Source organism: Manis pentadactyla, chromosome 18, assembly GCF_030020395.1.
Source record: "Manis pentadactyla isolate mManPen7 chromosome 18, mManPen7.hap1, whole genome shotgun sequence".
Taxonomy (NCBI): domain Eukaryota; kingdom Metazoa; phylum Chordata; class Mammalia; order Pholidota; family Manidae; genus Manis; species Manis pentadactyla.
Genome location: NC_080036.1, coordinates 8564861 through 8580879, shown reverse-complemented (window position 1 = coordinate 8580879; position 16019 = coordinate 8564861). Strand labels below are relative to the sequence as shown.

The 16019-nt window shown below is 40.9% G+C and overlaps 1 protein-coding gene across 5 annotated transcripts in view; it reads right to left on the bottom strand.

Moving 5' to 3' along the window:
* The window catches only part of HERC2 (HECT and RLD domain containing E3 ubiquitin protein ligase 2), a 278650-nt gene extending 271835 nt beyond the window's left edge, over positions 1-6815 (bottom strand). For 4 of the 5 annotated variants that reach the window (XM_036876980.2, XM_036876984.2, XM_036876983.2 and 1 more), the window contains exons 1-2: positions 6568-6815; positions 5890-5993 (exon numbers count right to left, since the gene is read on the bottom strand). In XM_036876980.2, the coding sequence (XP_036732875.2) occupies positions 5890-5961 (72 nt within the window). In that variant the 5' untranslated portion in view covers positions 5962-5993; positions 6568-6815. The remainder of the gene's footprint in view (positions 1-5889; positions 5994-6567) is intronic. The other variant, XM_036876987.2, reaches the window with a different exon arrangement.
* Positions 6816-16019: the final 9204 nt, after the last annotated feature.

The following is a 16019-nucleotide window of genomic DNA, read 5'->3' as shown; positions in this document are numbered from 1 at the left end:
ATCAAAACAGTATTGATAAGCCATGACTTATGTGGACACAGCTACTGGGTGCTTTTCTTGCACATTGTGAGGACCAGCGAACAACCAAAAGAGGCCTATAGCATCTCTCTGTACACCTGACCCTAATGTACTTGCCCACTACACAGATGCAAAGATGTAACGGGCCTACTGAATAGGCACATGCTTATACACGCATTGGCAGTAAGTCTTCATAAGCTGTGTTGCTGTATAAGGAGCTCTGCCCAGTGCTCTCTGCGGCTGGCGGAGACACTGCAGAATTGCCGGATATGGACAGGATTCTAGCACTTGAACGGCCACAATGAATAAAACTTGGCAGAAGACCTTTTACACCTAACATTCCACTGTTGTTATTCAGTCTCACCAAATCCAGAGTGCACTTGCACAGAGCTGAAAACCTCTGGCACGACAGAACCCAGCCATCCTCCCTGATTTATGTATTGGCTGTGGCTGCTTCTGCATGACAATGGCAGGGATGTATAGTTGTTACAGAGAACATATGGCCCACAGAATATTATCTGGCCCTTTACACAAAAAGTTTACTGACTCCAGTGTTGCTATACTGGTCCCCACAGTAAGCAGCAGACACAGTAGGTTGTTCAGCAGGCACATTCACTAAACATCACTCTACAACACTTGCAAGAAGAAACCACAGGGCAGTTGAAGAAGAGAAGGAAGAAAAGAGAGAACTAAAATACCCATTTCCTCATCTCTCCTTGATAACTGGTGATGCCTCCCTCATGAGCTAGCTCCTGCTCTCACCCCTACGCTTAGGCTATGACAACAGCTCTATAGTAGGCAGTAGCAAACTATAATCCAGCCCCGTGTGTGACACTACATCCAGGACTGGGAATGGAAAGCAGCCCACAGGCATGCTGGGGTGTCAACTCAGAAGGGAGCAAAGAGGCAGGCAGGAAACTAAGAGGCTGCACAGACTTGATATGTACAAGCAATAAAAGATCAGACTGAAAATTTCAACACAGAACTAGAAACTATGTTTTAAGAAGTACCTACCATGGCAGTTACGTTGCCAAAACACTTCAAATTAAACATTTTAAATAGATGCATTTTACTAAATATTATTATATCTCAATAAAATTTATTTCTACAGAAATATGGAAATTCTAGAACTGAAAAATACAGTATGTGAAATTAAGAACTCAATGAATATGATTAAAAGCAGATTGGGAAGGCCTGTACTTTCCCCATAAAGGACTAACTTCTTTAGGAATTACCTCTGCTGTAATCAACTTGAAAACAGCTGTTTTCAAACACCAGCCAACAGATAACCCAGAACTATGACCCTTCAGAAGGGCAACAAATGAAAGAAGGCCTACAAGTGCCCAACCTTACTGCCTATAAAGAGCTTCCAGGCTGCAGCATAGCCAAGGGGAACCCAAACAGAGCCAAGAAGTCCTGCTAAGTTGAGTAGACACACCAGCTGTAAGCAGTCAAAACGATAAGAATACAGAAGATTAGCAGGCTGCAAAGAGACAGTGATGTTTGGAAATGGGTAGAGGCAACCCCTTGAGTCTTTGGCTGAGTAGTGATTTGGGCATTAGCTGAGAAAACCACCAAGTCTGGAGAAAGCAACATTAGGGAAGAACAGGCAGAATGTCCATGATTCACAGTCTGGGAAAAACTTGTATTTCCACCAACCAGAATGGAAAGACCTCCCAACGTATCATGCGTTAGGCAGAGTCCTAAGAAGGACACTGCCCTAATAGGGAAGACAAATTAACACAAGTCTGAAGCCTACACTAGATCAGCCTAAACAAACCTCATGATCGAGCTTTGAAAAGGTCAGATTGATCCCAAATAATTTACATTCATGCCAGATAAAACCAATGCTCTTTAAAGAAATAAAACAAAATCCAGCACAGAGTAATGTATTTATAATGCCTAGCATTCAATAAAAATTTACCAGGCATGCAAACATGCCCCATAATCAGAGCAATCAATCAATAGAAATGACAGAATCAGTCAACAGATATAAATCTAGAAATGATAGAGATGAAAGAACTAGAAGAAAAGATTAAGTTCTATTATATGCGCCATACGCTCACAAATGAAAAGGAAAACATGAACATGATGATGAGTGAAATGGAGGATATAAAAAGGACCTGAATGGAAAACTATAGAGATGAAAAATGTATCTAAAGTAAAAACTTCAATGCATAGGATTAACAGATGAAACACTGTAGAAAAGGTATACTATACACTACCTTGTCTAAGCATACAGCTATTACATGTTATGCTCTCTCCCTTTTAAAACTCATTTACTCTAAGTTCTACACATACTACAGGTATAATGCCCACCACCAGTCTCCATGTCAGTCTACAGTCATTCAAATGTCTAAAGAGCTTTCTCTACTCAATTCCTCAGGAAGGGCTCATTGGAACAACGTTTCCTGAGTTTCCTGCTCATTCATAAGCTTGTGTCCTTTTTACCTGGAAAGTCAGTTTTACTAGAACATAGACTTCTTAGCTGACATTTTCTTTTCTTGGGTGCCTTAAATATTACTCAATTTTCTTCTCCATAAAGCCTTGTTGTCAAAGTCAGATGGTAAACTCATTTTCTTTCTCTTATAACTATTGTTAGTCTTTTCCAAGAACCAAGCTGGTTCTTTAAAAAGGACTAACAAAATATATAAACCCTGGATAAGACTGATCCAAATATAAAGAAGATACAAATAAGCAAAATAATGAAAAAAAAAAGTGAGCAATGCTAACTAACCTACAAACAACAAAACCTGAGAACAGAATTTACCAACATACTCATGTTTGCATTTCTAATCTACTGATAAGCATAAAGTATTAATACATACATTTAATAAATTGTTTTAAAAGGTCACCTTTATGCATTATCATTTAAATTGACTATTAGAAGAACAGACAAATAAGACTGAGTTTAATTATTGACATATTCAACAACTTTGATGGAACTCGAGGGCATCATGCTGAGTGAACAAAGCCAATCTCAAAAGGTCACATATCATTCAACATTCTTGAGATGACAAAATTACAGAGATGGAGAAAAGATTCATAGCTGCCAGGGCTCAGAAATGGTGGAAGAAGGAGAGCATGACTTTAAGGGCAGCAGGAGGGAGATCTTTGCAGGATGGAACAGTTCTGGATCTCAATTGTGATCACAGGTGGTTATGTGAATAGACAGGTGATAAAATGGCATAAAACTAAGCACACATTGTACCAATGTTGATTTCCTGGTTTTGATATTGCACTATAGTTATATAAGATACAACCACTGAGGGAATCTGGGTGAAGAGTACAGTGACCTCTCCACTTTCTGTGAGTCTATTATTATTTCAAAATAAAAGTTAAAAAAAATTGCTTCATACATATCTAATTTCATGCTCCACTTCAAAGAACACAAAAATAGAAACGCAGGAGATTCATCTGAGTTCAGGTTATGCAAGAAAGAATAGGATAATCCATTCTTTGGATCCAAGCTCAAAGACACACCCTTGGTTAACTTACATCAAGATTAGCAAACAAATATGTATATGTTTTAAGAATAAAAAGCTTGTAAGGTATCATGTACTATTTTTTATAATTCCTTTCCTTAAACTTTTTGATGCACAGGAAAACTACATCACATCAGACAGAACTTTTACTGTAAACACCAAAATGGTAATGATCATGCAGCTTACCCTCTTTGCTCTGTATTTTATTGCCTTATCAAGGAGGAATGTGAAGGAAAACATGGCAATTCAAGGGACTCCACACAACAATCAGGAAACAGTATTGAAAAAGTAGGAGCATTACATATGTAGAAACCAGCTATATGCCTGCTATATATGCATTCCATGAAGGCAGCCGACTGCAAGGTCCTAGACCTGACACATCTGCACGTCTATGATCACGAAAGTCTAGCTTCAGGGTCTGTGGTCTTTATAATACATATTAAATAAAGGTTTTCAGTCTTCTAGAATTCTCCCTTTCTGAAGTCACTGAAAACTTCAAGCACATTTCAAACAAAAACAGCTACAGGAAATAGATTTGCTAAATCCTATGACTAAGAAACATTTTTTCTATCCCACGTATTATTCAATAACCAGGTATCAATTCTGTTCCCAATACAAAAGCTCTACCTAAGGAATGGGATGCTTCCCACTCCATGTAGGAGACATCCCCAACAAGGGTAACACTTGTCAGTGTACGGCTTGCATCCATAATGTGTGTCTGCAGGAAGTAAACCAAGGGGTGAAACTAAGTCTAGGCGATTCCTTAGGATAAAACAACAACAAATATTCCTCACATTTAATAAGTAATGCTGGAGAAACGGTATAAAAACAAAGGCCAGAAATCACTTCTTTCATGATATTACATACTTTAATACTCCTAACACATTTTTCCTCTCATGCACTATCCAAAACCTAGGTCCCTTCCCTTATTCCTGGGCAGAGTTTGGAAGACTTCTGGATAATAATCAAGACGTGTAAGAAGGGCTAAGCCCTGTATACTACCCTGAATAAATCAAAAGTAAACCCTCTAAGGTACAGGTGTTTTCTTCTTTTATATATATACATATATATCTGCCTGACTCACCATAGGCACTCAACTCAGCATTAAACTAGTTTTTAGATTAAGATGCTAAAACTCATATTCAGCAGTTACTCAATTATAATTACTAAGAAAAGAAAAAACTTCATTAGATAAAGTTCTTTACTTCAGGTTTTTTAAGATAAACAATAACACAAAAATAATTATTAAACCAGTCTGCCTGAATATCAAGATTTCAGAAATAAGAAATTACTCATTTCTCACCTCTCCCGACCCTGCTTAAAAACAAAAGACAAAGGAAAACAGTAAATAAAAGGCAATGTTTAAAGAAACACAAACCAAGAGTCACTACGCTGCCAATTCTTGACCCAGTTCTTTGTGCTTTCCTTATCTAACATCACACCATTAATAACAATCCCATTATCCACAATACAGTTCTAAACAATCGGTTCTCATACCGAACAGGACTCAACACTGAGGAAAAAAAAAAAAAACTAAGGAGGAGCAAAAATACTTCACTACAAATATCTATGATCAACCGCTTACAGAACACGTGACTCTTGACAAACACTCATGCAGTGTGTAAAGCTGTATTTAAAAAGACAGATTACTTGAGAAATACTTAAAATGGTTAACCTCAGGGGAGAGAAAAAAACACTTATGTACTACAAGATATTTCACATACTTCTTTTTACCTATAAAAAGTTACAAAAGCAGTTTTCCCAAACCATTTGCATAGAAAACTAACTTGGGATAAAGAAGTCTACAAAAATATTACTGCTTTTATTTGATAATTTCTGGCAAGCATGCAATTACCTCACTAAATCAAAACATTACAGAGTCTAAGGCCAACCTGTTTACAACATATTTTTGATGTGAAAATCTGAGCAATCCTCTAAATAAGACCAGTCACCAATACAAAACAAATAGTTCAATACTCTGGTCTTACCAAAAACACAAACAGGATCCCATAAAATCTGTGAGCCTCTGTAGGACATATCAGTGCATGGCACTTCTTTCCCACATAATTAACTGAACACCTCAAAAACTATGACTACCAAGAAAGGTATGGTTAAGAATGCTACAGAACTCTTAAGAAATAATAATAGGAAAAAATCTTTGTAACTAGATCTCAAGTTTCTTGCATTTACAAATAAATGCAATTAAAATGCATCTACACACAATCTGTAAGAACAGCCTTAAAATTAATAAAATAAAAGGTACAATTTAAGTTATAGGAAATAAACCTGCTTCTTTAATCCCTTACGTTTACAAAAGAAAGCTTTAACCAGATATTTCAACATGAAGGCAGGAACACACAAAGAAAAAGGCATGTCAAAACCCCACCTGTATATCTGTTTTCAACCATTTGGAATCAAGTCGAGCCTGGGCAGCCAAACAGAAAGAATCAGAGGGCATCTTCCCTCTAGCCTCCTCCCAGCTTGGCAGACCTGCAAATGAGAGAGAGATGTTGAAGACCTAAAGCGCTTCAGAATTTTACAAAGACCGTCCAGCAAGGTTTAAAGCGGGAAAAAGAAGAAAAAGGAGTGTAAAGAACAAAAAAAGGAGAGGAGAAAAATGGAGAGACTTGGCAAGGAGGGCAAACCTACTCCCAGCACGGGAGGAGGCCATGGGCTGGTTCGCCTGGCTCTGCAGCGGCGTGGGCGAAACCTTGGACGGGGCGGGCTTGATCTCCGAGACCAAATCACAATGTCACCCCCCCTCCCCTTAAATGCAAAAGGTAAACACGGCGACGGAAAGCCCACGTTTCGACAAATGTCACCCGCGTGCAAATGCCACTTTACCCAGATCAGACCAGTGAGTGGTGCGTGAAGCAGATTAACCAAAATTCACCACTGCAGAAATATCCCAAATAATCACTTGGAAAAGGAAGACAGCGGAACGCGCGCTACTGGCGGTGCATGAAGGCCCAGACCGGGGCCGCGCCAACGCCCGCCGCGCCCGGCTCCCCGAGCCCCCGGCCCGCCCGCCCAGCACCAGCCAGCCGCCGCCCGGGGCAAGGACCTGACGCGCGGAGGCCCGTCGTCCGCCCCCGCGCGGCGTGCGTACACAGCAGCCGAGCCGCCACCGCCTCTCCGGGGCTTGTGATCCTGGTGTCTCTCGCGACCCGAGAGGCGGGCTGCCTGGACTGCCGCCCCGGCGGCCCCGCCAATCGCAGCGGGGCTGCTCCGCGGACCCAGCCAATAGGGAAGGGGAGCCTCTCGCCCCTTCCTCCCGACTCTCTAGCTTCCCTCAATCCCGCTCATCTTCCTCCTGGGAGCTCAGCCCTGGCGGCCAGCGCCAACCGCCTGCACCGAGAGGCGGGATTTCCGCCGCACGCACGACGCGCGCACGCACTCTCGTGCCCGGGTGTGGGACTTAAAGCCGAGTTCCCAGAAAGGTTGCTGGCTGGCTCGGCGTTCCAGGGTCGGGCTGGCTGCAGAGCGGCGCAGACTGAGCTGGCGCGACGGGCGCCCCTAGAGGTGAGGGGAGGCTGGCTCGTGTCCGCAAGACCCTCCTCCTGTCGTCCTACTGAATGCAACTAACATCCGGGGCAGAATACCTGGAGCAGCTGCTGGCAGGGGAATGGGAGAAGAACATCAGAATTTAGGACCACTGAACCAGTGGCCATAAAACTTAAGAAAATTAATACAATTTAAGTCATAGTGAGTATGTCCTCTGATTGATAGGGAAAATTTACAAGGACAGCAACCTAGCGGGTGGCTCCACTCTGTCTCACACCCCTCCCTCCTCAACATAAACATCACTACAAGGACAGTAATTTACGAGGTGGCTCCCCTCCGCCTCGCCCCCTCCTCAACCCAAACAAAAAAAGAACACTCCCTTGGTTTCCCCGTGCTGCCGAGCACCGGGTCCCAAGGTTCGCTCCCTAAATTCCCTCCCCCTTGCCTGCTCGCTTGCTGTGTACGTAGGAATGTTACAGATAAGGAAGCAGAAAGGCATAAATTGCTCCCTTTTCCTTTGTTCGGGGCTCAGACTTTTTGGGAGATTACTCCCCTCTGAGCCCGCTGGTGTGAAATAAAACCTCAACACTCCAAGACCTCCGAGTGCCGCTTGGTTTTTTTCGTCGGTGATCCAGTCCAGGCTTTTTTTTCAGTATTTTCCGTAACATTATCACAATGGAACTGAACTACAAATCAGTAAAAGATAATGAGACAAACTCCAAACCCTTGGAAATTAAACATCACAGTTTAGATAATCCACGGGTCAAAGATTTGAATTGAACAAAAATTAAAACATCAAAATTTGTGGGACGCAACTAAAGCAGTGATTAATATGAGATAACATTAACTGCTTATCTTAGAAAAGAAATCTAAAATCAAGCTTAGCTTTCATTTTAAGAAAGAAAAAGAGGAGCAATATACACCTAAAATAAGGGGAAGGAAATAATAAGAGCAGAAATAAACGAAATTGGAAACAGAACAACAGTAGAGAAAATCAATGAAACTAAAAACTTTTCCTTTGAAAAGATATACATATACACTGCCAAAAAGGGGAAAACACAACTCATTACCAGTATCAGGAATGCAAGAAAAGATATCACTTAAAGACCCCACAGATTTCAAAAGAACAGTACTTTGCTAAGTAAGGGTATACTAGAAACAATTCTATACATACAAATTCAACAATTTATGAAATAGACTTAATTCCATGAAAGTCATACATTGCCAAAACTGATACAAAAAGAAATAGATAACCTAAACAAAGCTATATCTATTCAAAGATTTGTATTCACAGTTTAAAACTTCCCTAAAAAGAAATCTTGAGGCCTAGATTATTTCATTGGCGGATTCTGGTTCTACCAAATATTTAATAAAGAAGTAATACCATGCTACACAAATTCTTCCAGAAATTTGAAGAATGAACATTTTCATTCTATAAGCCCAGCATTACCTTGGTAACAAGACAAGAAAAAGACATTATAAGAAAACTTAAGACTGATATCCCTCATGAACATAGACGCAAAAAATTTTAGCCAAGCTCTTGCAAATAGATTCCAGCAAAATATAAAAATGATAATACATTATAACTAAGTGATGTTTATCCCAAGAATTCAAGATTGGTTTAACATTCAAAGCTAAGCAATTGAAAATGAGGTATTCTCAATAGATGCAAAAAGTGATTTTGACACAATCCAACATTTAATAAAAACTCTATAAGCAAACTAAGAAGAGAACAGAACTCTTTAACCTCATAATGGACATCTATAAAAACTACATACAAGCCAAAAACAGTCTTGAAAAAGAACGAAGTTGGAGGACTTACACATCCTGCTACCAAAACTTAAGTATAAAAGTACACTAAACAAAACAGTGTAGTACTTCCTAAAGAATAGACATATAGATCAATGGAATGAAATATAGAACTGAAGAATAAAATGCTCACATATCTAGTCATTTGATTTCTGACAAGTACCAAGATCATTCAATAGTGAAAGGCTACTCTTCAATAAATGATACAAAAGATCCACATGCAAAAGAATGAAGTCGTACCCTTATCTTACACCATATATAAAAATTAACTCAAAATAGATCAAACCTAAGTGTAAGAACTAGAAATATAAAACACTTGGAAGAACATATAGGGTGAAGTTCCATGACATTGGATTTAGCAGAGATTTCTTAGATATGAAACCAAAAGCACAGGCAGCAGCAGCAAAATAGAAAGCTTTGATATCCCTGATCTTACTTAGGTCCCTCCTTCCCATTTGTTCCTCCCACCTCCACCCTGAACCCTATGCACTTTACAAATTGTCATCAGCAGCATCTTCAATTTGTTTCATAATCTTTATCATGTTACTGTTCTAATGAAAAATCTTTGTTCCCCTGTGGAAAGCAGTGACTTTATCCTCCCACATGCATATATCTTAGGAAATGAAGTGGTCCCTGCCACTTTTAGACCATTATTCCTCCTGTTTCACTTCAAAAACAAAGCAAAAAAAAATTATTCCTTTGAAACCCTTGCTATCAGACTATCCCACCTTCTGCTCTTGATTGCAATACCCACTGTCCTTCCCATCACTAGCCATGTTCACCAAACATTTAAACACTTGGCACATGATCTTTCTCACTGTTACCACTGACCCCATTCTGAGGGCCTTTTCTAGTACAGGAGTCACCTGCTCAGACAGCTTGCCTCAGTCCCTCATGATCTTGCTTTTTTAACCATCCTGCTTCCTGCTCCATATGAGCAACTTAACACCATGATCACTTCATTCACCAAATTTTGAAGGTCCAAGTCATGAACCTCTGACTCTTTAATCAACACATTTTATCTTTCTAGTTCACTTCTTCTATTAAATACGCCAACAGTCTTCAACCACTCCAGTAATCAACTCACATCCACACCTCCCCTTTTGGCCAAGTTAGATTTTGCAGCCCAGAATATTGCTTGCCCAAAATCTCTTAATCACTTGTTCCACTCTCCCTCCATTGTACTTACCTGGCAAACCTCAATGCTGTTGAATCCACTTCACTTAAGTAGAACATGGCTGAACTCTTGAGACATGCTACTGAATATCCTGGAACTGCACAGCCATCTGGTACTCAGGATACACAGTCCTGAGGAAGAAAAGCCAGCCAGCTGGGGGCAGCAAAGTGAAAGGATGGACGGATGCCCTGCAATATGTACATGCGCACCTGACCCAATCTTAGGTTCCTTCACTGCCAGATTTACTGAGATTAGAAGTGTATAACAACTAGATATCATTGCAGCCAGAAGCACCTTAACTGATGAAAATCTGCTCACCATGAAAATTACCACCGTAACTGTGTCTGTAGTTTCTCCCTTCCCTTCTGTTACTAGAGGATCTTGGAGGTAGAGATACTCCATATATTGTAGATAGACAATCTCCCTACTAATACTAATACTTGTGTCTACCCCTCATTTATCAATGACTCCATTCAGGTATTAGTTGCTACCTCTCCTCCCCTCCACCCTTCCATGGATATCTCCTCTCTGCTGCATCTCTTCTACCAATTTATCAGCCAGGATCCTAGCTTTAAAGATCCTCTTTCAACTTCATATATCCTTCCAGAAGCCACCCCATTTTTCTGCTTTTTTTTCTTAGAATAATTCCATTCAAATGGTCTTCACTTGCTACGTTTTCCACTCCACTCTCACTTGAACACACTAGTCTGGCTTTGTTCCCTTCATCATCACACTCTTGAATAGGTTACCACTGACCTGGACTTGGCCAAATCTCCTATCAGTCATCAGTCGTCACCATATGAGCTCCTAGTTGTATGTTCATAGTTGCTCATGCCTTCATTAGTGAAACCTTTTCTGCACTTTTCTCTGGAGTTTCTCCTATGTGACTGGATATTCCTGGTCAGTTTTCTTATTTTCCTGTCCTTGCTATCTTGGAGCAACCCAAGCTTATTCCTCAGCTCTTTTCTTTATCAACATTCAGTCCCTGGGGAATGTCATCTAATCCCATGGCTTTCAATGTTTTCAGACTATGAGTGAGTAATCACATTGCCCATGTGATGGCTTTGGAGATGGGGTACATGGGAGGTGCTTAGGTCATGAGATTGGAGTCTTCATGAATTGGATTAGTACTCAAATAAGAGAGGGGGGTGGGGCGGAAGATGGCGGCGTGAGTAGAGCAGCGGAAATCTCCTCCCAAAACAACATATATCTATGAAAATATAACAAAGACAACCCTTCCTAGAATAAAGACCAGAGGACACAGGACAACATCCAGACCACATCCGCACCTGAGAGAACCCAGCGCCTCGTGAAGGGGGTAAGATACAAGCCCCGGCCCCGCGGGAGCCGAGCGCCCCTCCCCCCAGCTCCCGGCGGGAGAGGAGCAGGCGGAGCGGGAGGGAGACAGAGCCCAGGACTGCCGAACACCCAGCCCCTGCCATCCGGGCCAGAGTGTAGGGCCCTCGATACTGGGAAAACAGGGCAGCAAGAACAGTGAGCAGGCACTGGAGGCTGGGCGACAGAGGACATAAGAAAAGCGCGCGACCATTTTTTTTTTTTTTGCTTTTTTGCTGCTTTGTTTTGGCGAGCGCTGTTTGGAAGTCTTAAAGGGACAGGGACCCCAATATTAGGGAAACAGGGCAGAAAGACCGGTGAGCAGAGGCCTGAGGCTGGCACCGGAGAATAAAGAAAAACGAACGACCACCTTTTTTTTTTTAAATAAAAATTTTTTTTTTTTTTTTAATTAAAAAAATTTTTTTTCTTGTTTTTTTTGTGGTCGTTGTTTTGTTTTGGCGTGTGCTTCTTGGAAGTCTTAAAGGGGCAGGGCGGGCCACTTAATCCAGAGGTAGGGAATCCGGGACCTCTGGGCACCCTAACCCCTGGGCTGCAGGGAGCAGGGAGGCCCCTTACGGAGATAAATAGCTTCTCAGCAGCTCCTGCTCCAACGCGACTCCACCATTTTGGAGCAGCTGCCCGAGCCAGGCCACGCCCACAGCAACAGCGGATATTAACTCCATAGCAGCCGGGCAGGAAGCAGAAACCCTGTCTGCGCGCAGCTGTGCAGCACAAGCCACTAGAGGCCGCTGTTCTCCCAGGAGAGGAGGGCCACAAACCAACAAGAAGGGAAGTCCTTCCAGCCGTCACTCGTCCCAGTTCTGCAGACTATTCCTATCACCATGAAAAGGCAAAGCTACAGGCAGACAAAGATCACAGAGACAACACCAGAGAAGGAGACAGACCTAACCAGTCTTCCTGACAAAGAATTCAAAATAAGAATCATAAACATGCTGACAGAGATGCAGAGAAATACGCAAGAAAAATGGGATGAAGTCCGGAAAGAGATCACAGATGCCAGAAAGGAGATCGCAGAAATGAAACAAACTCTGGAAGGGTTTATAAGCAGAATGGATAGAATGCAAGAGGCCATTGATGGAATTGAAATCAGAGAACAGGAACGCATGGAAGCTGACATAGAGAGAGACAAAAGGATCTCCAGGAATGAAACAATATTAAGAGAACTGTGTGACCAATTTAAAGGAGCAATATCCGTATTATAGGGGTCCCAGAAGAAGAAGAGAGAGGCAAAGAGATGGAAAGTATCTTAGAAGAAATAATTGCTGAAAACTTCCCCACACTGGGGGAGGAAGTAATCAAACAGACCACGGAAATACACAGAACCCCCAACAGAAAGGATCCAAGAAGGGCAACACCAAGACACATAATAATTAAAATGGCAAAGATCAAGGACAAGGAAAGAGTGTTAAAGGCAGCTAGAGAGAAAAAGGTCACCTATAAAGGGAAACCCATCAGGCTAACGTCAGATTTCTCAACAGAAACCCTACAGGCCAGAAGAGAATGGCATGATATATTTAATACAATGAAACAGAAGGGCCTTGAACCAAGGATACTGTATCCAGCACGACTATCATTCAAATATGACGGTGGGATTAAACAATTCCCAGACAAACAAAAGCTGAGGGAATTTGCTTTCCACAAACCACCTCTACAGAACATCTTACAGGGACTGCTCTAGATGGGAGCACTCCTAGAAAGAGCACAGCACAAAACACCCAACATATGAAGAATCGAGGAGGAGGAACAAGAAGGGAGAGAAGAAAAGTATCTCCAGACAGTGTATATAACAGCTCAATAAGCAAGCTAAGTTAGGCAGTAAGATACTAAAGAGGCTAACCTTGAACCTTTGGTAACCACGAATTTAAAGCCTGCAATGGCAATAAGTACATATCTTTCAATAGTCACCCTAAATGTTAATGGGTTGAATGCACCAATCAAAAGACACAGAGTAACAGAATGGATAAAAAAGCAAGACCCATCTATATGCTGCTTACAAGAAACTCACCTCAAACCCAAAGACATGTACAGACTAAAAGTCAAGGGATGGAAAAACATATTTCAAGCAAACAACAGTGAGAAGAAAGCAGGGGTTGCAGTACTAATATCAGACAAAATAGACTTCAAAACAAAGAAAGTAACAAGAGATAAAGAAGGACACTACATAATGATAAAGGGCTCAGTCAAACAAGAGGATATAACCATTCTAAATATATATGCACCCAACACAGGAGCACCAGCATATGTGAAACAAATACTAACAGAACTAAAGGGGGATATAGACTGCAATGCATTCATTCTAGGAGACTTCAACACACCACTCACCCCAAAGGACAGATCCACTGGGCAGAAAATAAGTAAGGACACGGAAGCACTGAACAACACAGTAGAGCAGATGGACCTAATAGACATCTATAGAACTCTACACCCAAAAGCAGCGGGATATACATTCTTCTCAAGTGCACATGGAACATTCTCCAGAATAGACCACATACTAGGCCACAAAAAGAGCCTCAGAAAATTCCAAAAGATTGAAATCCTACCAACCAACTTTTCAGACCACAAAGGCATAAAACTAGAAATAAACTGTACAAAGAAAGCAAAGAGGCTCACGAACACATGGAGGCTTAACAACACGCTCCTAAATAATCAATGGATCAATGACCAAATCAAAATGGAGATCCAGCAATATATGGAAACAAATGACAACAACAACACTAAGCCCCAACTTCTGTGGGACACAGCAAAAGCAGTCTTAAGAGGAAAGTATATAGCAATCCAAGCATATTTAAAAAAGGAAGAGCAATCCCAAATGAATGGTCTAATGTCACAATTATCGAAATTGGAAAAAGAAGAACAGATGAGGCCTAAGGTCAGCAGAAGGAGGGACATAATAAAGATCAGAGAAGAAATAAATAAAATTGAGAAGAATAAAACAATTGCAAAAATCAATGAAACCAAGAGCTGGTTCTTCGAGAAAATAAACAAAATAGATAAGCCTCTAGCCAGACTTATTAAGAAGAAAAGAGAGTCAACACAAATCAACGGTATCAGAAACGAGAAAGGAAAAATCACGACGGACCCCACAGAAATGCAAAGAATTATTGGAGAATACTATGAAAACCTATATGCTAACAAGCTGGGAAACCTAGGAGAAATGGACAACTTCCTAGAAAAATATAACCTTCCAAGATTGACCCAGGAAGAAACAGAAAATCTAAACAGACCAATTACCAGCAATGAAATTGAAGAGGTAATCAAAAAACTACCAAAGAACAAAACCCCCGGGCCAGATGGATTTACCTCGGAATTTTATCAGACATACAGGGAAGACATAATACCCATTCTCCTTAAAGTTTTCCAAAAAATAGAGGAGGAGGGGATACTCCCAAACTCATTCTATGAAGCTAACATCACCCTAATACCAAAACCAGGCAAAGACCCCACCAAAAAAGAAAACTACAGACCAATATCCCTGATGAACGTAGATGCAAAAATACTCAACAAAATATTAGCAAACCGAATTCAAAAATACATCAAAAGGATCATACACCATGACCAAGTGGGATTCATCCCAGGGATGCAAGGATGGTACAACATTCGAAAGTCCATCAACATCATCCACCACATCAACAAAAAGAAAGACAAAAACCACATGATCATCTCAATAGATGCTGAAAAAGCATTTGACAAAGTTCAACATCCATTCATGTTAAAAACTCTCAGCAAAATGGGAATAGAGGGCAAGTACCTCAACATAATAAAGGCCATCTATGATAAACCCACAGCCAACATTATATTGAACAGCGAGAAGCTGAAAGCATTTCCTCTGAGATCGGGAACTAGACAGGGATGCCCACTCTCTCCACTGTTATTTAACATAGTACTGGAGGTCCTAGCCACGGCAATCAGACAAAATAAAGAAATACAAGGAATCCAGATTGGTAAAGAAGAAGTTAAACTGTCACTATTTGCAGATGACATGATACTGTACATAAAAAACCCTAAAGACTCCACCCCAAAACTACTAGAACTGATATCGGAATACAGCAAAGTTGCAGGATACAAAATCAACACACAGAAATCTGTGGCTTTCCTATATACTAACAATAAACCAACAGAGAGAGAAATCAGGAAAAGAACTCCATTCACAATTGCATCAAAAAAAATAAAATACCTAGGAATAAACCTAACCAAAGAAGTGAAAGACTTATACTCTGAAAACTACAAGTCACTCTTAAGAGAAATTAAAGGGGACACTAACAGATGGAAACTCATCCCATGCTCGTGGCTAGGAAGAATTAATATCGTTAAAATGGCCATCCTGCCCAAAGCAATATACAGATTTGATGCAATCCCTATGAAACTACCAGCAACATTCTTCAATGAACTGGAACAAATAATTCAAAAATTCATATGGAAACACCAAAGACCCCGAATAGCCAAAGCAATCCTGAGAAAGAAGAATAAAGTAGGGGGGATCTCACTCCCCAACTTCAAGCTCTACTATAAAGCCATAGTCATCAAGACAATTTGGTACTGGCACAAGAGCAGAGCCACAGACCAATGGAACAGACTAGAGAATCCAGACATTAACCCAGACATATATGGTCAATTAATATTTGATAAAGGAGCCATGGACATACAATGGCGAAATGACAGTCTCTTCAACA